Here is a 24479-nt window from a genome sequence, read left to right as displayed (position 1 = left end):
GGGGGGTCCTCAGAGTTACTGCAAGGGGGGACACCAAATCTTTGTGTAATAGGATTTTTTTTTTTTTTTTACATCAACCACTTGAACCCTAGTCTCCCTATTCTGTGGAGAACTTTAGCCAAAAATAGCAGATCTGTGCGAGGCGTTCTGCGCTTGTAGACCGGCTATTTTCGGCAAAGAGGTTTGGTGTAGAGGAAAAAAAGAGCAGACCAAGTACAGAGTGAAAGGTCAAGTTTACTTAGTATTGATGGTTTAAGTGGTTAAATGTCTGAAAAGCCACATTAACATGAATCCAACATACACTGAGGACAGTGCTGTCAAACAAGTCTATGAAGCTAACTATGGAATCTATGACTTAAAAAAAAAAATCTGCAACACAATTGTACGCAATATGTGGTGGGGGTTCCTGCTTTCATCTCTCAAGTCCTTGCTTGGCCTGAAAAACGTTGAAGACCCCTGCCATAGACTGTAAAAGAGTGATGATGATGATGGTGGTGTGGTGTGACAGATAATGACATGACACTGAATCCAAAGACAGTACCAAACGTGATTCTGGTATTCAGGTATTATTATTCATAGGTCAAAAATAACCTCATATATTTAAAGAATGTTTGTTTTAGACGTTGTGTCGACATCTCTGGATCACCGATCATAGTCCAGCACTCGCCAACCTGCAAGTGCGCAGCTCTTGCGCAACGCAAAAGACACGACTGTGTGTGTGTGTGTGTGTGTGTGCGCGCGCGCGCGCCCCAATGTGCACAAGAACAGAGCAGAGTTCCTGTCTTTGCGGAAGCGAAAGAAGGACGAGGCGGTACCACATCAAATTAGCATACTAGCTAGTTTGTGTCAGTGTTGCCTTGTCTGCTTATTATAAGCGATTCTGGTGCTTCTTTTTCTGTAAGGTTGCTTGTCAATATGGTGGTTGCGGTTTTTTGGGGCTTGTTTCTAAAGTGTAGTTGCTTATTTGGGCTAGCTTCCAAAGGTTTTCCATAAAATTTTTTACCAGTGGTTCTCAAATATTATGTCATGGACCCCCAAATGAATATGTATTTGTCCCTATATATCCCCCTTCTGAAAACATGTGCCAGGGAGCCCCGTATTATATTTGTGTTGTTGGAAATGGAATGTTTAAAAAATCTTCCAAATATTCCACATTTTATTTCAAGATTGTTATTTTTTAATAGAAGTTCTACAAGTAAGTAGCAGATCTGCTATTTTCAGATAGCTGAGTTGCTCATGTGGCCTATGAATAGTCAAGACTAAAACAGTCGCTTCTTTTGGGCTTGTTTTCATAGACCTGCTTGCTTATTTCTCTCACAGAAGCTGGCAACACTAGCGTACGTGCGTGTGTGTGAGCGAGCTGTGTGTGCAGGAAGATCGCGGTGTTGGGGAGGAAAAAAACAGTTTCTTTTAAAAAGACGAGATCCTAGTTTGCTATCTAGGGGCTCATTCGTTGGGATTCCTCCAGCAACACGGCCTGCCGAGGAGATGGGGGACAAGGCGGGCACCAGGTAGGACGGATCCCCCCTCTCCTTTAGTCCTTTAATAGTCCCTGGATTCTATCTGATCTCACGCACTTTGCTAATAATGTTAGCCGAGCTGCTGCTGCCTGGGACTAGGGTGATAAAATGTAACGTCCTGCGCCCCATCGGAGCGGGAGAAACCCCAACAACCCCAAACCAACCACAGCGATCATCATTATTTATATGTTATTATTATGAAATCGCAGGGAAAACACCGCTTGTTTTGTGCCTCATAACCATGCTTAAATGATAATCATACGCTGCTTTTATACAGGCAGCCCTTTAGCACAGCTGGGTGGGGTTAGCTGTAGCTGCCCTGGGCTAACGTTAAGTTAGCTTTATGGGTGGTGGTGATGTTGTGATGATGATTTATGATATCGGGTTGATTTGGTGGAAACGTGTCTAATGTAAACTGTTTGATTTGGTGAATGACGAGGTAGATTCTCATACTTGATCACAAGGATGATGCCCCCCCCCCTCCCCATGTCTCCAGTTCTGTTTTATAGTGGACATCATCTTATGTAAGGGGAAATGCCTGCGCGTTGTTGACATGCCTTGTTTTGTGCTGATCTGTGATTTATTTGTCAGTATTTTACGTTTTCGTTGACAGCACAGCCAGGGCTGCTTTGACGTAAGAACTACCATCGGACTGTTTGCCTTTATCCTGATCATAATGATGGCTCATTAAAGCACGATTTGACAAACTGCACGTTTTTTTTAAAGGTTGATTTAAGATGGTTAAATTCAATTTAGAACAGACCTTTCGGCTAGTTGATGTGACACACGGGGGGGAAACAAGTGTACACAGCATAATGTGAGGAACGTGTTAATTTATTATAGCTCATTCCTTCGGGTGTCTCCTTCATACATCACAGTGACGTTGTTATGACGCCCGCTTTAAAGCATCATCATCTCCACCAGAGGGGATCATTTGGATGAGACGCATCATGCAAAATGTAAACAAATATGAAGCCCTTCTTTGCACTGTTTTACTTGCTAACTTGTGCACGTGACTTGTTTTACATGGAATATAGTCCAAGGGCAGGACATGTAAAACTTGTGCCTCAACCGACGCCCCCCTTTCTTTTTCTATGGCAAACGACTCTGTCAAACACATACAGTATGCCAGAATGTCTGAGTGCCATCAAGGGATGTGTTTATGACCTTGGTGCAGAGACACAAACCTTATTTATAGGTCTACTTTGTCATAAATTAGGCTTATGCTTAAAAGGGACAGTGCACAATACACTACAGATATCGAATTGGAATTGCAATAGGCATCCCTATGTCACTAGAGGTTCTACAGGTAGACAATTATGCACTTGTATGTTGTTGTTGTTGTATGCTGCCTTTCATTATGCACTTAATGTTGCACCTACTTTACCTCTTTGCATTGGACTCATGAATTCAGTCACTTTAATCCAAGTCTATGAATGCACAGGGATTTGTTTTGGTGACGATGGTGTAAAGACATGCTGACACATTTACAGAACAAGCGCAACAGGGGCACAGTGGGGTGACCCGATCAGGATTCATGTTTATTCTTTGTTTGTTGCTACTAGAGTTACCGTATTTGTACTGGCTGTCTGTTCTTAGGTCTTACACATCTTATTGTATCCATTATGATACTGTCTTCGTTTGCAGACTAGTGGACTGATTTAGGTTGTCCATTATAAAACTCATTACACTTTTGAATAGGCCTTCCAAATATTCAGTGTATATCAGTGTTATACTTAAGTGTACAGTATATCAAGTGTCACTTTCAGAATTGTGTAACCACTCTAATTAAAACAAATCAAAAGATCAGATTTTGCGATCTGGTAATTTGGACAATCACCGAAAGTCCTTTGGAGTAAAAATAAGCCGATTTATATCTGTGCCTGATCAATTGGAGCACCCTATAGTAGGGTGCTCCAATTGATTGAAGAGTCAGTGCATGCAAGCCATGCTGTCTCCATGAGATGGTGAATGACTCACTGATTGATTGAAGTATTTAATGACAAAAATGCATACATGAACAATGAACATAAATTACATATCTGTCAAAAGGTCCAAAGGATAAAACACAAAAAGGCTTGAGAGATTATTTACGTTGTGGGCCTTTAACCACTGAATACCACTATCTGTTAGAATCAGAATTTCCTGTACTTTATTTGTTAAACACATACATTAAAAAGAATGCACTGCAGAGGCTTTAACATACAGATATTTACAGTTTCACTTACAGGGGAGGAAATAACTTTTTGTTTTGTTTTGTTCCACCAGCCACAGTAGTATGTTCATACCAAAATACAGCTTCCACTTTAACTGTTTAGCTGTATATTTATATAATAGGATAGGATCAAGAATCAAGGTTTACACATACTGGTACAAGAAGCAAAATGCAAGTATGTGAGGTCCTAAAATACTAAAACGGCATACAATGACAATAATACAAAACTAAGATAATGAAAAAAAATATTAAAATGAAAATAAGTCTGCAGCACGTATCCACATCAGCATAACATAATGGCAAAGAAGAAAAAAAGATTGTAGAAATAATGATTGTAGGCCTGGTCACTCACGAAAGTGGCTAGAGGACGAGTTTGCCCACCACAGCCAAACTTTACCTGCAGCATTTGTCTGGTGACTTGTATTCATTTCATACCCTACATTCTGGCAGATATGGTCCAAGGACAGCGGTGCCTTCTTGCATACAGTGCAACGGGGTCAGTACAAGATGTAACGGTAGACAATCATGCAGTATTCCGTAACTGTAGACATATTCTATAGCTGTGCATGTCTGTATACGCTGCTTGTTATGATTAATTTATAGTTTGTTGAGCGCCAGTGAATAGTTTGGTGCGTGCAGAGAGAGTTGAAGAATGTTCTCCTGTAGTTTGCAGCTGAGGATTTTGGGTAGTAGGTGAGTGTCACCAGTGACTAGGAGTAAAAAAAAAAAGCCATGATTTGGTGTGAAATGTTGAGAACATCTACCCAGTTGATAAGAACTCCAGTTGACGTTAATGTTGCTCATAGCTAGTAATAGTGCATAAGAATGAGAAGGTTGTTAAGCCTTGTTGTGACTCTGGATCACATGTACCGCATGTGCAATTTGAAGCTTGAAACCTTTTTGTGTCTCTCCGGTTTATCTAATGTGAATTGTGAACCCATTGAGCTGTTTACTTATGTGAATGTGTTTACACAACCTGAAAATACTTTGTCTAGGCACGACTGGACAAGACCTTGTTCCCTTGAGCTAGATGGTTATCTGAACTGTGTGGTCAGGATGAACTGGATAACGTCGTTGTCCTGTCGTCAATATGCACTGTATGAATACATGATAATTGCACATTCTGAATATTACCAATGTAAGGGACTTTACACAGACCGCAAGAAAAGTGTGTGTAAACATTATTTGCAAATAACCTTTTAGTCCAGAGATGAACCAGAGAGTGGCGTCCTTCATGGTGGATGAAGCAGTGAGAGTTGGACCACAATATCGGGTCAAATGACATGTCACTTTAATATTATCCATATTGTCCCATCTTGAATACACAATTCAACAGTAGGTCCATGTTTTATGTCTGAAAACAGACCTCTGAATAACGCAGGTTAAAAGGGAAGCAGCAGAGAGATAAAGCCTACAGTAAATACGTTTGGTTGGATATATTTCCTCTACACTCTAAAGTATTGGGATTTGGGAGGAATGAAAATAGAATTTGATATACTGTAGGACTATTGCCCTAACTTAGTAGAAGCAATGAACTCGCTTGCCAATTAACTCTTTTAGTATGCCTTTCCTATACTCCTAGCTTTCTATCAAACTATGATGGATTGAAACCGTTGCGCTGACAGTGCAGTTTTGACCACAACCAAGCAAGTCAAAGATGCTCATGCATGCATGCAAACACAATCACACTGCAACATTTCCCATCACAGTCATGTCTTTGTGACACGGATATCGAACTACCAAACAGCACACTAATGCTAGCCATCCTCTCACATGCCTGCACCCCCCCCCCCCACACACACACACACACACACACACACACATCTAGCAGTTGCTGTGAGGGAGGTTGGATGCTTAGTTCTGGTGTGTTTTCAGTGTTTTGACAGTTTTCACCATTAGGGGTGACAGGGTGGCCTTGTAGCCATGGAGAGTGTCCTGCAAATGGAAGGTCAAAGGTTTGTTCCCTGTGTGTACAGTATGTGTGCATGCATGTGTTTGTCTTTTAGGGATGAAACTGAGCACAATTCTGCTCTAGGGACTGCAGCTCTGCACTTTGACCGCCCTGGTCAAATGCAAACATTTAGATTTGTGTCTGAAGGACATGCATCATTTGTAAGCTAACAACGTTGGTTGCTGCTCAGTCGGTCGGTAGAGAAATAAGACCACTGTGGTTGTTTGTTCCTGTTGTATATGGTGGTGACAATTGTTACAGGAAGTGACTTCATTGCTCTGCGAGAGTTTCCTGTCTCCACTGACCAAAGCGATGTTGAAAACCTACATTCTGTACCACACCGGTTGTTCTTTCAAAGCGATAATTTCAATTATTACCCTCTTTTCTTTCTCTTTTGTTTGGAGGGAGGGGGGGGGGGGGTGGTTGTCGGTGTCTCAAGGAAAGTATCCCCCAGTGTATGCTGCGTCTGCCTGAGAGGCCTTTGTGAAGTTGCCTGTGATCTTTCAAATGTTTTTCTTTTTTTCTCCTATCCACCGTTTATTGGTTGTGTTGAAGTAGCTCTGTTACTACTTCCTCGCACAACACTAGCATTGCAGACATTACAAGTGGCTGTTGGGCTGCTTTCATTTCCCAACTTAAAATAGTTACACTGCAGACATTTTAACTGCTTGTTAACGTTTTAAAACGCATGCCTTGCTGCTGCGAGTTGTAGATAATATGTGTTTACGACGCTTTGCTGTATGACAGCTGGCACAGACTGAGTGCAGTGTGGTAAGATAGGCTATACAAAGGATCATAATATGATCAGGCTTAATATAGCTGATACCAATCAATTAAAATATGCCTTGATCGGCTCGGGACATCCATTTAATCTCTTTTTTTAATCTGCAATGACTGTAGTTGCTCTACAGTGGTAGATTGTAGGAAGTGAATTTCCCACTGGATTTGTGCCTGATGACCAATCTCCTCATGTTTCTTAGTACTTCTGGGCTAGAGGGAGGCTCGTCATTGAAACATTTCCCCTTCTCTTTAGTAATAAAAGTACTGGACAGGATTTTACATTTATTTAATTGATATATGCCAGGTTCCATGCTAAACAGACCACAGAAAAGTCACTGACATCAAAATCTATTCACTGACATCATCAATCTGTGTCCCACCCTCCCCCCACCTCCCTGTTCTGTCATACCCTTGCAGAGTCTTCAAGAAATCAAGCCCCAACTGCAAGGTGAGTAGGCATACATAAACATACACACATAAATGTTACAGAACTTCAGGATATTGAAGTGTTCCATACTAGACATTGAAAATTAATGTGACTTTGCGTCTGTAGTCTCTGTACCACAAGAGTCGTAACGCTGCCTTATGGTTGGTCCATGTCTGCAGGTAACGGTGTACCTGGGAAAGAGAGACTTCGTGGATCATTTGGACCAAGTGGATGCAGTAGGTAAGTCAAAAGTGGGACAGTGCTTTCACGTATCTTTTAGAATAGGAAACAACTCCCATGTCCTCAATGGGCCCATTTGTTATGTAGGATTTAAACAAAGGCCAGAATACTGTGTGCATGTAAACACACTGGTAGAGTTGACAGTGTTAAAAAAATCTGCCAGGGCATAGCGTCACTGTGGTATTTGTTCCTCCCTTTCTCCTGACAGATGGAGTGATCTTGGTGGACCCCGAATATCTAAAGGACAGGAAAGGTAGGGCAACTTCCTTTAGCTGCCACCGCCTTCAGGGGCCACTGGGCAGCATTTAACTTTCAGTGGTTCTTATTGCATTGGATTGCACTGTTGAGTTGTGTGCTGAAAGTATTGCACATACACGATTATCCTCTTTTAGTTCTTATTGAATAAAGAAAACCTAAAATATAATACACTTAACACGGGTGTATCAACAAACTGTAAGTGCAAAACGCATATAAACAAATCACTTTTTCCATTGTAGTGGAGCAGAGGGACTATGCGTGTTACGAGCTATTGTTATGAAGGGTGGATTCTCCTTGTTGTGGCTGTCTGCCTGCGCAGTTCTCTTATGTCAGCCTGTTTAACTGTTTATTTCAGCAAAACCTGACCCAACCTGAAACTGCTTTGCATTGGCCTGTTGTTGGCCCTTATTTTCTCTTTCAGTGTTTTATTGTGTTCACACATTCACACGAATGGAAGAAAATGTAGACCCAAAAAGAGAACTCTCTAATACAATAAAACAATATGCATGATATTATATAAAATCATAATTCACATTTTATCTTTATCAGAAGAAAACGGTACTAGTCTTACAGAAAAAAATCATCAGGATCTTGAACCAAATCTAAACTCACCCAAACACCACTGAGTGTGCTATGAGAAACGGTAATGAATATTACAGAAAGCAATTATGTCTTTATGTTATAAACTTGCCAATATTTATGGCGTCTGCTGTGTATTTTATGACTGTTTAAATACTGTATAAAGTCAACACTGTCCTTTGGAATGTCTCTGTAATACTGCCTTGACAGCTGCTGTGTACCATACTGTCCACCTGGTAAATGAGTGAGTTATTAGCTTTCCAAGTGATCGCTGGTTAAAAGTAAACAGGATGTGAGAGCAATCATGAAGTGGACTTTCCTCGTATCAAACTGTGCTACATCTTTGGCCTGTTCCTCTTCGTCATCCTCCCGTTCCTCCTCTACCTCACCCTCTTCCTCCCCTTCCTCCACCAATCTCTTCCCTTGAGCAACTAAAACATCTTCCTCATCCGTCTTCTTCCTCTTATTATTCCTACTGTCCCTCTTCCCAACTACTTTGTCATCTTCCTCCCTCCCTTCTATGTTCCCCTTTTTCTTCACATTCCTTTTCTTCATTCTCTTCTTCCTCGCTCCCCCTCATCATAGTCTTCGTCACCCTGACATGTGCATTCCGCTATGGCCGCGAGGACCTCGATGTTCTGGGCCTGTCGTTCCGGAAGGACCTGTACATCTCCACTTTCCAAGCGTTTCCGCCCGTCCCCGAAGAGCGCAAAGCCAACAGCCGCCTACAGGAGAGGCTTCTCAAGAAACTTGGCCAACACGCACACCCCTTCTACTTCACTGTGAGTACACACACACACACACACACACACACACACACACACGCACACACTCCTCTGAAACCGTTGGTCTCAGTCTGAGTTGATCTTATAATTGTGATCTGGTTTGTTATATTCTGGTGTATTTGTACAAGTGAGGAAATGCAGAAAGAAGATACACTCCTGTGAGACAGGCTTATAACACCCTGAAAAGTCTTGATGATGAAGACCCAGCTGAATCGGTCAGCAAAAAATAAATAACAGAAATGAACAGGGAGGAAATTGACATCATGTCTCAGTTGTTACTTGGCAAATCTGCCATTGAATAGTAATGTCTTTCAACTCTGCTCTGGGATAATCTGTTTAGGTGTCCCCTGTCTGCCACTTGGGGGCAAATGTAAGCAAATGCCAGCACCCACACAAACAAGATGGCATGATATTTATAAAAAAATTGACAAAACCCCCAGGTTTCAGTGTCGCCCTGTATTGTTGTCATTTAACAAATGAACAGTTGAATTGGCTCTCTGGAGTTTTTGACTTCAGAGTCAATTTCAGCCCAAATAAGTTGGAAGCATGGGCGGAATAATTATCTCACTGGCCAAACATTTTTCTTTACAGTATTTTCTAAATACATTTGTTATTTTTACCCTCCTTACTTTAGATTCCTCAGAACCTTCCCTGCTCAGTCACTTTACAGCCTGGCCCAGAGGACACTGGAAAGGTAAGAAGACACAAATGGATATACTGCATGTTATAATATAATAAGTGCTACATAAATTGTTGTGTGAAATGATGTGTCTATGGTGACGAATACAAACAAAGAAAGGTCGCATAAATCCTCTGGAATGGAAAGTTGGCAACATACAAATTGTATACATGAGCACACACACACACATTATTACAATGTGTGTCGATCGTTCGTTCTATCGATAGATCTATTGATCGATCGGTCAATTGTTCAAAATTCTCAAATGATGACCCAAATGATAAATGTAGTCTCTGGTCAGTCATGGAAAGATGTCATGTGGGGACCCTCCAGCAGTAGGCCTGTGACCCATTTTGGGTGCTGACCCAGCATTTTCAGTTTCCAGGCCATTGTAATGCAAATGTCCCCTCATATCTTGTTTTTCCCCTTTCCTTCCTCTCTTTGCCCTTTCTGCTCCGTCCTTTTTAGGCCTGTGGTGTTGATTTTGAGATCCGAGCTTTCTGTGCCAAGTCAATAGAAGAGAAGATTCACAAACGGTAACGGCGCACTTTACCCGTGTCTGGGTTCCAACACATGTCTATAAAGCATTGGTTCTCAAAGTGGGGTCCTTGAGGGGGTTCTAGGGGGAAATTGGTTGAAAAAAATTAAAAAGTTCAATCATTTTAAAAAGATTTACAACATATTTTCAGATGGGGTCCTTGACATGAAAACATTTGAGAACCACTGATATAAAGTAGCAAAACAATTAGTTGGACCTTTTCCAGGACTGCAGTATGTAGCCCCTGCAAGATGCTAAACTAGTCTACAGCATTTAGGTCATTATGTGTGCATTCATAATGGTTGATATCAATGTAATGATGTGTGTGTGTGTGTGTGTGTGTGTGTGTGCAGGAACTCTGTGCGTCTGGTCATACGTAAGGTCCAGTATGCTCCAGAGAAGCCAGGTCCTCAGCCCATGGTGGAGACTACCCGCAGCTTCCTCATGTCGGATAGATCCCTTCACCTAGAGGCCTCACTGGACAAGGAGGTACACGCTCGATCGCATTCACGCACGCACTTCCTGAGGTTTGTCGTCTTTTACAGAGGGAATTACGTTACAGCACAGAGCTCTGTGAAAACAATGCCAGCGTGGATGATCTTTAAGGATCAGAGCCCTCTTGTTGTAATTGGAAATATTATGGGTTTTTCTCAGATGTCAAAGGTGAAACCTCAAATAGGCCTACTGCCTACTTATAGCCAACATGGGCAACCTGCATTCAGTGTTGATGATGGCCTGAAGAAACTTCCACTCTCAGTGTCACTTTATTTCACCATGTCACTTTTTGCACTTTTGTAAGTAAAGAGCCTCAGTTTTCATATTTCAGTGTGCAAGCCCCTTTTTGTATAAAGGTGTAACCTTAAAATGGCGTATCGGGACCAGAGGGAGTGCGGTGCCCGGTTTGAAATCTGCAGTTCTAGACAACCACGATCCGACCAATATGCCCATATAGTTTTCAAAGTTTTCTTTCTTTTTTGTTATGTAGAAGGGGTTTGGGGGTTCATCACAGAACCCCCAAAATGACCAAAATTTTAGAAAATTAATTAAAAGAACATCAAGGTCTATGACCAAAAGCTTGCTATCTATATCATTTTCTTTTAAATTTTGCACAGTTTTGAGTGTGTGAGGCTTCCTTTTAATTGTTCATCTGGCTTCATTTTGACTCCAGCACCTCACCCAAGTTTACTGGCAGATGAGTGGTGTTTTTTTCTCACTATTATGTTATAGGCCCTTTAAAATGTCATGATATTTTGTAAAACATTGTTGTACTCCACTTTTAATCATAAAAGCATGTCATAATCTGAAGTATTTCTCTTTTGCAGCTGTATTACCATGGAGAGCCTATCAGTGTGAACGTTCATGTCACCAACAACTCCACTAAGACTGTCAAGAGAGTCAAAATCTCTGGTAAATGTTTGTGGCGACGCCAGTCCCAACCTGTGTTGAGTCTCTGTCTGTTTTTTCTTTCCGTCTTGTCTCCCTGAATGGATCTCCTTTCTTTCTCTATTGCATTCCTTTCTTTCTCTTTCCCCATGTCAGGCACTCATTTGTTTCTGATTTTCTTTTATTAGCTGTGACCAAGCAGCCAGTATAAGCCACTCTTAACGGTTGGTCGGTCTGTCATTGTTTTTGTCAGTTCAAAAATGTCAAGCGCAGCCACAATACAGAACTATTAATGAATATCTCTGTGTCCCGATTGGCTGAGAGGGTATGCGTCATGTAACAGTTTAATATGGATCTAATTGTATTAGTGTCTTGTAACAATTTAACATGGACCTTAAATGTATTACAAGACATGGTGGACTTTGTAACTCCTACCAATTATTTGTAATTAACATTAAGGTTTTTAAACATGTTGTACAGTCTGTTCGTACATCCTAACTCACTTATGCAACCTTTAGTCAAACCTGGAACCGGTCACAGCTTAACACAAATTATTTGCCTATGTAAAAGCATGGGTGTGCACAGCCGGTCTAAACGCGTAATGACCTCCTCTTCTCTCTCTTCCCTTCCCTCTCTCTCTCTGTAGTCCGTCAGTATGCAGATATCTGCCTGTTCAGTACTGCCCAGTATAAGTGTCCAGTGGCTCAGCTGGAAGCAGAGTAAGTCATTCTCACAGTCATGTACTAGGTTTATTATACAGCCTAGTGGTTTTTATTGACCTCTGGCATTGCTCTTTATGTAGAGAATAGAATATTTATCAAGCCAAGCCAACTGTTAACGCATTGTGGTATGATGATGTCCCTGAAGCTGATCCACTCCCCTCTCTGAATGAACAGTGTTATTGTTATAGTGTTATTTCTGTTGCAAATCAATCACTTTCAAATAGACACAAGTTAAAAACGCTTTCACTCATCTTGGAGCATTCATTTTTTTTGTTTTGTTTTTTTATTTTGCATTTTCCGAAATGAAAATTCCACCCGTTTCGCTATCGGATGTCAGGAGGCGCTTCTGAGCTCAGAACATTAAGGAGTTTCATGCTTCAGCTTGATGCCTCAGAGACTGATTTACAGCAGAACTCACTGACTGTGAACCGCTGTTCTTACTGTAAGTCCTTGCGGTGTTGTCCTTCCAGTGACCAGGTGTCGTCCAGCTCGACGTTCTGTAAGGTCTACACGCTGACCCCAACGTTGGACAAGAACCGGGAGAAGAGAGGCCTGGCCCTGGATGGCAAACTCAAACATGAGGACACCAACTTGGCCTCCTCTACAATGTAAGATATGCATGGTAAAATCCTCTGTGTTACCAAGGTTTCTTGGTACAGTAAGGCGGGAAAAACACATGAAATAAAATGCATTTTATTAATAACTTGAAATCAACGGTTCATAAATGTTGTTAAATAATAAAAACTAGCAAGAAAATACTAACATGTTGCGCCTCGCAATTAAACATTGGAACTTCTAACTCTGGGTCTCGTTGTTGATCACAAACAGCTATCAAAAGAATCTCTCTCTCTCACACACACACCTCACACTGACAGCTATAGAAAATTGATTATATTAATATATGAGTTGACAATAACACAAACACACAAAATGGACATGAAATGCTAATACATGAGCACAAAATCACTGTCATGGTTGACAACTTTCTTTATCTGTCTCTCTCACACACACCAATGCCTGTGTCCAGGTATACAGTCAAAATTGGCATGTCCCTTACCTTTACGTCAGCTTGGAAAACATAGTCAGTGTGCACACATCCATAAAGCCAGACGGCGCTTCTCTCCTTTTATTGTACATGTCGCCACCGGTACAGCAGCAACACATTGGACGCTTGGTAAACAGCGGGATTTGGTAAAACATTCTTATCTATCTAAACTGTAACTACCAGTTATGCTTGACCGACTCCATCTCTGTGTGTGTGTGTGTGTGTGTGTGTGTGTGTGTGTCCATCCCAGTGTGAAGGATGTCACCAATAAGGAGGTTCTTGGAATCCTGGTGTCCTACAGGGTCAAAGTCAAGCTGGTTGTCTCGCGTGGAGGGTAAGACAGACAGACTGATAGACAGACATGCATACACTCACACACACACACAATAACAGTGGTGACACACAATGAAATAATTTTGCTCTCCAATATTTCTCGTGTAGGAAAACATTATTTTCAGGACAAACTCTGCTGTGCAGTGTTGAAAGGTGGCAGCAATTTACATTTTCTTTCATCCATGGTCTGTAGAAATTACCCTGTACTACCATATCAATCTGGTTCGTCTAGTTACATTAAAAACAAAACAATGAAGTTACACATTATATTATACATATATTACTATATTATACACTATAGTAGCAACATGATAAAACATGTCAGATCTTACAGTGTGTATGTAGCATTTCGCCTGGCAGTAAGCTGTGTGCATGCATGTACGTACGTATTTTTCAATATATTAGCAGCATTTACACTCATTGCACTCCCTTGTGCTGTTCTTCAAATATTTTCTACTTTACCAAAAAGCAATGCAATACAATTGACTGAAGATGTATTGCTCTACACATAGTTAGCCTTTATTAATTGACCTACTATTTGGACATGCTTAACTGTTTATGAATGTATACTGTGTTTTATGTGACAAACACTAAAACAAGTTTTTCATATACACAAGTCTATACTTGTAATGTGATTCATCATTTGTGAGAAATGATTTGCTGAAGGCAACAGGAATGGTCGTTTTATTCACTTCCCAGGAAGTGAATGCAACAAGCAATGGCGCCAGTTGACTCTTTGTCCCCCATCTCTCCAATAGCGTAAACTCAGTCATAACATTTCCTATTGGCCCAAAATCTCACCTCCACCCCTGTTTGCCGTCCACACTTTGCTGGCGTGCCATTGTTTCACTTGCTTATGCCCTTCTTGGTTTATGGTTGCCATGTTATCTTATCACCCCCCCCCCCCTTTGGCCTGCATTTTCCATGCTCTGGTATACTGTAGTTCCCCATTTTACCTTGCATTCGTCTCTGTTCAGTTGCCTTCCCCCCATTTTGGGCTGTGAATGTTATTTGTTTCTCCTCCGCATTTCAACTTCCCTCTCCTGTGGCTTCTTCTGTGTCTCTCTTGTCCCCTGTCCGTCCCTCCATGCGTGCATCTGCCCTCCCCTCTCCCTCCCCGGGTGGCATCAGCCTGCTGAGTGGCGTGTTGGAGAGGTAAATCTGACTGGCCAGCCACCACCTCTCTCTCTGTGCAGTGTGCATGTGTCTGGTCTAAATCAGTAGTTCCTAATTTTGGTTCCTCTGGGCATCTTTAAATCACCTAAAAGTTATTTAATTTATTTGAACCTTGGATGTGGTGTGTTCACTTCAAAACCCCGAATAAAGAAGCTAGTTCTCATTTTTCACAGTGACTACAAACTTAAGGTTCTACATCTGTGTTATAAGCTGACATTTTATTGTGATGTATAGTATAGGCCCAGACACAAGTTTAGGAACTACTGGTTTAGTGCTTTGGTATTGGTGGAAATCTTTCAATACCAGGTCTGACGCTTCAAATTCAATTACAGTTGAAGAATGATAGTTTTGAAAACACTGTTAAATTACTTTATATCATGCAATAAGAGAGCATTAATTTGAATGAACCAATATCAGACTACACTCATTTGTCTTTAATTTTTTACCTTCATATCAGTATCAATATGAGAAATTGGGCCTCATTCACTAAGCTCGGGTCTGCACATATTTTGTACTTATGCGCATTTCCGCGCAACTTTCCACGTTCAGAGTATGCCTTTAGCCAAGTAGCTTGTGACTCACTGCTTTCAGAATGAAAGCTAAAACCCTACATCTTTAGTGGCACATCAGCAGGGAAGAGCACAACATGAGTTTTGAGTGCAGTTCGTCCATTACATTGCGTGGATATGAGTCTGGTGCCTCTATGAGGACGTTTTTTTTCCAAGGGGGCGGGATCAAAACACTGGCTCTGGATGCAATTGGTTAGACCTACAACCATCTACCAATCACAGTCTCCCACATTTGAATACTGGGCCCTCATTGGTCGCCCCAGACTTCTGGAGCAGGAAATGAATTCACAATAGAGCGGTGCCTGACCCAAATCGCAGAGGGCATATTTTTTTTGCACTGGCAGATTTGTCTGGTCCCAGGCTACCATTACATGCCATCTCCCTCAATTTGTAATTACCTATTATTGAGTTTTGAGTGGACTCCAATCACCCAATAGCGTCCCAGGCTGAATGTCATGATGTGCTAACGCTCAACTAATGGTTCATGAAACGCATCATGAGCGCGCTCTCTCTCTCTTCTCTCTCTCTATGTGTGTCTACAGCCCTCCTTCTGTCTGTCTACAGCCCCCCTCCTAAGACTAAAGTAGACAGAAATAGTCCAATCTTGTAATGAGCATAGTGAGGAGTCAAGGACCAATTATACTGAAAATCAGTGAAGTGGTCCTTTAACACGCCCTCTCCATCGATTTGTAGCTATTTCTGAGTTGTGGGTGGATTTTGACCATCAAATAAAAAAATTTCCATGTACATCCATTAGCTTTTACACAGTCGTATGTTTCATTCAATCACTCAAGAGCATCTCGGGCTGAACGTCGTGATGCTGTGACTCAACAGATTGCTCATGAAACGCATCATAAGAGCACGCTCGTGACTTAGAAACAAAAATGAGATACAACTGTGATCTGCACAAATCACGGCTTTGCACCCCCTTTCATGTATGTACTTCAGAATTGACTTATGCAATATACACAATTTACGACCAGGTTATACACGAAATGTACGACCAGGTTAGTGAATGAAGCCCATTGTCTACTTTGTATGAACTCGCCAAGTTCTTACGTCACGCAGGGCTTGAAATGAGAGCTAACCACCATCCATATATTGGTAAAAGTTTGTCTATGGCTGGGACATCACTTACTATCCACTGACAAGTTTTCTCTTTATGAGTGATCAAAAGACGGTTGTCCAAAGCAGACCAGCAGAATGGGGGTCCAAGCCTATATCAGGCTGCAAGGTTCCATCGTTGGAAATGAAGCCAGTGCGGAAGTAATGAAAACACTGCAGTTCTCATTAATGGCCTAGAGGGTGGCAAATTTCTCTCCTGCAGTTGCAGAAATCATTTTATCCTGTCAAAGCCAATGAAATATGACTCGAATTTGGTTTTATTACCTTAGTAAACCTTTTCATAAAGATTGTTTTCAATAGCTAGTTTCAAGTCTTCTTTCACACAGCATGACATGCATTTTTGAAAATTATGCTCCCTTGATTAAAATTAATTATGAAGAAGGGTATGGTTCTTCTACTGGTTCTGCTGAGTGAAGTAAACTAAGAGTAATTTTCTTTAAAAAATGTAATCTAATCAGGAGAGGGAATTTCACGAAGATCATTATCAGCTGTGTTCCAGTTTTGTCTGCTCATGTATTTGTTTCATCACTTCCAATTTAACTTATCTCCACCAGGCCAGAACGGACGGGAGGCTGTGTGTGTGTGTGTGTGTGTGTGTGTCATGAACGCAACATCCAATCAAACCCATATTGGAATCGCATGTTGAGGGGCCAAAACTCCTTTCACTTCTGCCCATAAGGGCATGACAAATGCCAACAGTTGCACCGTCTGTCATACAAACCATTTTGTGTTTAGATTAACACTCATGCACTAGCTACTATTGGCAACCTGTGATGTTTGTTTGTATGGTCACAAACCTTACGAACACACAAGCTTTCTCATAGTAAAAAAATCCATCTGTGGAAATATAGAAATAGACAGTTGTTATAATGTACTTCCAGAGTTACTGAGGATTTTACTGTGCAGCGTTTGCAGAGCTTCTTTCCAAGCTGCTGATGGTGTGGGTGGTGTGCGGATTGGACCGGAACCAAAGGGGAAGCATAACTGCTTGTCGTGTGACATGACCTCAATATGGATAGACGACATTTTAACCATTTAAATCCTTAGGTGACCGGAGTCCCCTATTGGTCCATACTAGGCTCCCTCCTTTTTCCCTCTACACTAAATATCTTTGCCGAAAATAGACGATCTTCAAGCTCAGAACGTGATGGCTTCTAGATCTGCTATTTTCACCAAATGTTTGCCTCAGAATAGCGATGCTAGGGTTCATATGATTAAAGCATGTTTATTATAATTTGGAGCATGATCAGAGGTTTTAAACATCAAAGACTTCCCATCGTGTTTTATGAGCTCCTACTGGGAGAAATCAGTGGTGGGTGGATCACAATATTTTAGTACAGTTTTGGACGGTAAGAATTGGACTTGTAACACATGTAGAAAGTCAATTGGTGTACTATTTAGTTCAGCATCCCTGGTCAGACTCTTAAAATGGTGAATATGGCTATATCTTAACCTTGAGATGGTCACCTAGTGGAGACTGTGGACCCCCACGGCTGGCTGACTGCTACTGGACTCCTTTCGGTGGGGGGGGGGGGGGGTGTGTGTGTGTGTGTGTGTGTGTGTGTGTGTGTGCGTACAAGTGAAAATGCCTTACCAAAAGTGTTGTTTCTTTACCACTTAAGCCCTATCTAAAAAAAACAAATAGCAAAAATAGCTGATCTACAAGCTCTTGTGAGATTTGAGCAATTTCTTGAAATATTTTCTTTCTTATAATGACATAATGACCAAAATAAGGACTCCAGGGTCAAGGTGGTCAACCCAACAGAACCCAAGGAACTGAAAGAGCTGTAGAGGACTACATTGCATGCAGCATTTGTGTAGCTTTAGGTAGTACAGTATTGTTTTTATAACGAACATAAATTATGAGTCGGTAGTGAGTTACGTTTTAAGTGAGTTTGATTTGGGTTCAGGGCTGAAATACTTTTAATTTCCTTAGACTCATTCATACTGTTCATCAGTGGTGTATTGCGTAGCTGAACTTTAGCCTTAGTAACCCGACCAGTGGACTAAGATGCATAAAGAGAGGGAGAGGCCTTTATTGATCCTGAGGGAAATTCAGGTGTCATAGCAGCACCACAGTAGGCATGGAAAATAAACACTGGATTTTCCATAACAGGCAAGGAGGGGCACTATTTATTATTTTTTGTCTCAATCCTTTCACATTGTGTGTGTGTGTGTCTCCCTCTTTCCCTCAGAGATGTGTCGGTGGAGCTTCCATTCGTCTTAATGCACCCCAAACCCGTGGAACAACCTGTATCACGTCCACAGTCAGGTACACACTTTGAGGATCCTCACTCTGGGTTTTGTCTTTACATGACATTTCCATATCTTGAGTTTAACGCATACCACTACAGAGCTAACCATAACCCTTAGCCCAGACTATGCCACACCTCTCTGTCAGTTAGGACTGCACCGGTGGTCTGGCATGTTTAGTCCATTGACTGCGATTCCAGTATTCAATACTATCGACCATTTTCCTAAGCATGACTTGGTTTGTTTGCATTTCAAGGAAGTCATTGAATTCAGTTAATTTCAGAACGGTATGAAACCTGCAGAGATTTGAAAGTTGATTGTGAGAGATAATCCAATACAATACGCTAAACATAATTGTATGGCTTTTTTAGGGGTCTAAATTATGTTATTGTTATGCATTTTAAGCGTGGATTGATTTAAGAATTCTTGTCAAAAATAGCCTCTGGAGAAAAGATAGATAATTGTTGAAAGAAATTTGAACATCCATGACTTATTAACCACAAAGTTACCTTTGGCCAACATTGACTCCATTTGTTTGGTAATGTTTTAATAACTTTGGACAAAATGTAGACAACAATATATTGCTATAACTGGGAATAGACAATGGCATGTATTGATGCCGGTATGGTTCTTTTTAAGTGCTCTGAACATTAATTACTTCTATCAAAATGAGTGATCAAAGTAGCCTCACTCTGAAATGTCATCTTTTTGTTCTGACCCGATCTCAAACTGGTCCTGATGATTGTAACACACGTACATCAACCAGCAAACCCCCTGATCTATAGGCCTCTTTTTCAGTCTCTGGCCATAGCTATCCTTGCCCCTTCCTTATCATGCAAGGAGTTGCCATGGAGACACAGGGAGCAGTTTCCATGGAAACGACGATCTGACATGCCATTTTGTGTGTGTGTGTGTGTGTGTGTGTGTTACAGCCGTGCCAGAGTTGGACCCTCCAATTGACACCAACCTGATAGAATTTGACACAAAGTAAGTATTCAGCCTTCCGTTTCAAACACACATTGTATAGCTGTTTGGTGGTCAAACTATCCAGAAGCAGTTGGATGTAAGATCGCCGCATTAGATAGGTAGACTGCTTTGTTTTTGGTATATATCATATATTAAAAATGTCACCCCCCCTCCTCCTCTCCGTGTTGCCATTACCAACTACCCTCCCCCTCCTCTTGCCCACCCTACAGCAGCGTCTCCCAGGATGACGACTTTGTTTTCGAGGACTTCGCCCGCCTGCGACTCAAAGGAGCAGTGGATGACAAAGACGAGGACTGCTAGGAGCTCTCAAACTATTAACACGTTTGCAAGCTAATACACTCTCACACACACATACACAATCGCATATACACAATCGCGCTCACGCACAGACACTCACATGGAAGATGTACTCGTACACACACACACACACACACACACACACACACACACACACACACACACACACACACATTCCCCAGTGGAGGGGAGAAAGGCATGCATACAGTGGCCTGTGAAGGCGTTGGTGGTTTGCTGGAGTAATTTCTGATAGTGAAGTGTTCTTCTCTTGCTTCAGCCATTCGTCGTCTTCTCTTAACTTGTCTCATCCTCTCTCTTTTTCTTTCTCTTGCACTCTCTCTATTACTCTCACTGTGTGCGTGTGTGTAAGCTCATCTTTGTCTTTCTCTGTCTGTTTGTCTGTCTGTCTGTTGGGTTATTGCTTAAGCTGCAGCAATGCTGGAGGATTTTCTTTCTTTTTTATGGGCAGTCCACTCCTGTTTGTATTTGTATCATTACTGAGATCTTAGGAAGGCTGTCAGGGAGACGGAGTAGGGCAAAACAAGAGAAAACGTTAGTGGGATTGTATTTGTTAAAGGTTTTCCAGAAGTGGGGCCCTGTCCTTGCCTGAGCACAGAATTTGGTGTCACTTCTGTTTAGCACCAAAATGAAACGTCTAGGCTGATACCAATATCATTAGTATTTAAAAAAAAAGACAAGAATCTTTTTTTTCCTCTTTTTTTTTTTTTTTTTTAACCCACGGTAGCATTTAAATTAGTCCAGAGGGATTACTATAAGTCTAATTTAGGTAAAAGTTTTGCAGCCCATTTCAACATTTTGTGAATGGTTAACTTGACCTAATAGTTTGAAATGCTGACAGTATAACATTTGCTGTCAACACTGCATTGTGCAATATGTTGATAGTCACAAGACCTGAAAATAATTAAGCAATATCACATTCAATGTATATCTAAATATATGTCTTATATACTATGTATCAGCAAGACTGTGATTTGAAGATAAAGACAGACTTGCTGATATGCAACATAACATAATATGACCCTGAGTGTAATATTGCTCTTATACAACAGTTATGCTATAAACTACTTATCAGGTAATGGGGGCAACGGTTTGTTTGTTTATTTGGCTCCACCAAAAAATATACTGTAGTTCTTTCTCTATCAACAAAATGCCAGTCATTCCCAACTGAGTGGGTAGAATAACAGGATATTGTTAGCTAACTTGTTAGAATGGAAAAGCAGAGTGATGTATTGCATACTGGCAAAAAGTTGCTGTTGAATTGGAACTTTTTATTAGGCCATGCCACCTTTTTTGTGTGGAAATTTCATAGGCCACCATAGACCAAGCAGAATGTATAATATTTTGAATATGTGGTGCCGCTTGCTAAGTTTGTCTCACTAACTTTGTCTACAGAACATTTCAGGCCTTGAGACTATCAAACATATTACACAATACAGCTTTAACTACAGCCTTCATGTCTGTTTTTTGGTGCGCCTTTTGATTTATTGAATACAAATATAAATGTATCTGATGTTGGCAGTGGCAGGGAATTCAGGTGAGAGGCTGTGGGATTTTTTTTTTAAATGCCTGCACTATCGGCGAGAATCTTTTACTTTCTTGCGCTTTTGGATATTGTCTGAAAGTGCCAGTTTCGGCTGATATAGATAGGCCCTCAAAATTTCAGTGCATCCCTGCTGCTTTTCTTCAATTTGTTTGCGGGTAGAACATTCAGGTATGGCCAGGGTTCCTGTGGAAGTCTGGAAAGTACTAGAAATTTTTATTTTTATGGAAATGGGAAATGTGTAGGGAAAACAATGTCTTGATTTGAAAGCTGAAGTAAAGGCGCCATTCGTCAAGATCACTGGATCTTTTAAGTTCCTTCCAATCAGGCTGTATTTTTGAAATTCAAACATTTCTTTCAATTATTTATCACTGTCTTGTTAAAGTATATATTTGAAATGTCACAATGCTATATAAAAATATAAAGTTGTATAAGTATCGATTACTATCTCCAAGAAATGCATAACATCATGCCTGCAATGAAGAAGGAACACACACATACACACTCACAAAACGGTAGTCTTTGGCTAATGACATTTTATGGGCTTTCACCAGCATCACCATGCTCTGAACTTGTACCCCGTCATCCATTCTGTACATAATCTGTCATGTTTTGTGATCAGAAGGACTGGGTATTAGAAACGATAACACATACTGTACATAGCTGATTTCTCTTATTTTTTTTGTTTTTCTCTATTCTTTTGAAAGACTCTTCAAAATATTGGACACTGAATAAATTCTTTCATGTTATATTTGTTACATGAAACGACTTGCTCTCTTGTAAAATATAGTTATGTTCATTGTTCCTCATAGAAGGGTTATCAAAACATTTAAATATACCCAGACCTTGTGATCAGAGTACATATTTCGAATACATTTTCTATTAATTTGGGCCAACATAAACTACAGGAAGACGCTTTGATCACCTCTCATTTGAAACGTGCTTACTTCACAAGTGTTTTGTGGTTTCCTGCTCCTGTGATCTGCTGTAAATCCTACTGTGTTTTTAGGACTGCAGATTGCAGGCTCACGCCTGTATACATTTGTGAATATTTGGTATACTTCACCTCATCACAAGAATCTTGCTAGAATGAGTGAGTGTTTTTTTAAATTGAGATTCACAATCTATCAGTCCCCGCTCCATGTCATTGTTTCCTCTCCTTCCAGTTCCTACCTTCTCCTCTCCTTAGGAGCTTTGTCCATTGAGGCATTTTCCTGAGTATGTTTTGAATAGTTTTCAGTAGGGCGCCCACAGTTGAAATATTCTCAACTCTGGGCGTTTGGGAGTGTTCTTAGTAGAGCGCCTTGCGTTTTCAGCGGGGAAAAACCCACTTGATGGACATACAGCTTTACACGAGTAACAGTGATGGAGAATAGGGTAGGATTTCCAAGTTTTTGTTAGGTTCATTCCTCATCTTGTTTAGTTGAGACTCTTGCAAATCTAGAATCCTCATTGTACTTTTAAATTAGAGATCATATGCCAAGTCAAGTCACACGACTCATTTCCGAGTCAGGAATTTTTTGACTTTTGAGACTTGCTTGACACATGGAGAAATTACTTGAGACTTGACTTTGACTTGAATTCTAGTGACTGCTTTTCGACTTGGACCCTGCTACTGGCAACAACAACTTGTGACTCGAGCAAGGTTGACTTGGTCCCACCTCAGGTTTAAACGATTACAGTCTAACCAAGCAGCTTGTTGTAGGAAAATAACAGTATCGATTTTTCTTTTGGGTTTCATCTCTATTATGTTTCCTCACATCCATCTATATAGTCCCTCCATGCATACAGTACAGTAGAGTAGACCATGACCATGCATAATGCTCTTAATTACACATTAAAGCAGGTAATTGGTAATGACATTTTCAAGGTATGCATGAAAGCGACTATTACGCCCTTTCATGGGAACCAAATTACGGCAACCAATTTATAGACGTATGAACATAATAAACGATGCAGAGATGCACAAAAGTGATCAACATTGATATTTTCCATTTACTGCACCACTTTTTTTTTTTTTTACCCGTGCAGGTCTTACCCTCTTCTTGGACGTTAGCTATTCTGATTCTAAGCAAGGATTCTTTATTCGTCACCATTCAGTCACTCACATTAATTCCGTTCAGTCAGCTCATTGTCAAAGACTCAAGTAAATGAGTCATTGTAAGAGCATGGGTCTTAGTTTTGCTTGCTTAAAATATATATATAATTTTCGGCATTATGTGAGAATAGTTTGGGACCATACAGATTGTGTGTTACTTAACAAGTTAATTGCTACCATCTCTGACATGAGGTGTGTAACGTGTTGTTGTCCCCAACTGCACTGACAAAATGACATGGCCTAATAAACTATATTCTGCTGTTGACAGAAGAAAGCTTGCAAAATCTGCAGCAAAAATAAACTTCCTGGAGTTAGGCTATGGTTGCTTATTTTTCCATTTACAGCCATGTATTTTCGAAATAATACGATCATTTTGTAATAGGTTTCAGAGACAGTCATGAATCTCATTCCGCACATCAATGAAAATGTTACTTTTAAATTTGTGTAAGAGAAACGACAAATTTGCCGTGACTTGCATGGTTATTCTGCGACAGCAGTTCATTTACACTTTTTCACTCAACCCTTAAGGGAACAATGGATCCAATATGGAGCATGTTTTGTTTTCTCTTTTTTTCCTCCTCCTTGAAGCGGTGCTGTGAATTGTACGAGCTGTGATTCTGTTAATTTTTTTTGTGCATTTGTGGGGTACTTTGTAAAGCAGCTCTGCTAAGTGTGAAAATATTTTAAAAAGTGCCACCCCCTGAGCTGTGCGATGATTGCCATAATGTCTATAATACAGGAAATTATTTCTGTTGGTGGAACGTATGACAGAAAAAACAATTATTATAACAGTTATGATTACTATTATGACTATTATTACTTTTATTGTATCATCATTGTGACCATGATTATTCTCATAATCATTGAAGAAAGTGTATTGTTTTGCCATTTATTTTTTATTTCCAAGATTTTTATTTTAATTTTCTTCTTTTTTTATTAAAGGTGAAATGAACTAACC

General features: G+C 40.6%; 1 protein-coding gene across 2 annotated transcripts; it reads left to right on the top strand.

Moving 5' to 3' along the window:
• Window positions 1–1353: 1353 nt before the first annotated feature.
• Window positions 1354–24477, top strand: LOC308090597 (arrestin red cell). 2 transcript variants are annotated; one of them, XM_080435831.1, is made up of 16 exons: window positions 1354–1511; window positions 6884–6914; window positions 7073–7133; window positions 7342–7386; window positions 8556–8752; window positions 9390–9449; window positions 9903–9970; window positions 10326–10461; window positions 11295–11379; window positions 12002–12074; window positions 12548–12685; window positions 13373–13456; window positions 14587–14610; window positions 18521–18597; window positions 19511–19565; window positions 19775–24477. In XM_080435831.1, exons 1-16 carry the CDS (start codon window positions 1489–1491, stop codon window positions 19863–19865), a joined length of 1248 nt encoding a protein of 415 aa, XP_080291957.1. In that variant the 5' UTR covers window positions 1354–1488; the 3' UTR covers window positions 19866–24477. The 2 variants fall into 2 exon arrangements, with proteins under 2 accessions (XP_080291957.1, XP_080291958.1); XM_080435832.1 differs by lacking the exon at window positions 14587–14610.
• The last annotated feature ends 2 nt before the right edge of the window (window positions 24478–24479 follow it).

The sequence above is a fragment of the Gymnoscopelus braueri genome (genome assembly GCF_963280865.1).
Source record: "Gymnoscopelus braueri genome assembly, chromosome: 8".
NCBI lineage: Eukaryota > Metazoa > Chordata > Actinopteri > Myctophiformes > Myctophidae > Gymnoscopelus > Gymnoscopelus braueri.
Note: the sequence above shows the minus strand (reverse complement) of the source record. Positions and strands in the feature narration are given on the sequence as shown.

Bases quoted from the DNA above. Each gene is read 5' to 3' on its own strand.
- LOC308090597 (XM_080435831.1), top strand. From the start codon at position 1,489: ATGGGGGACAAGGCGGGCACCAG. The intron at 10,462-11,294 runs GTACACGCTCGA...TCTCTTTTGCAG, and splicing joins AGGCCTCACTGGACAAGGAG to CTGTATTACCATGGAGAGCC. The intron at 18,598-19,510 runs GTACACACTTTG...TGTGTGTTACAG, and splicing joins TGTATCACGTCCACAGTCAG to CCGTGCCAGAGTTGGACCCT.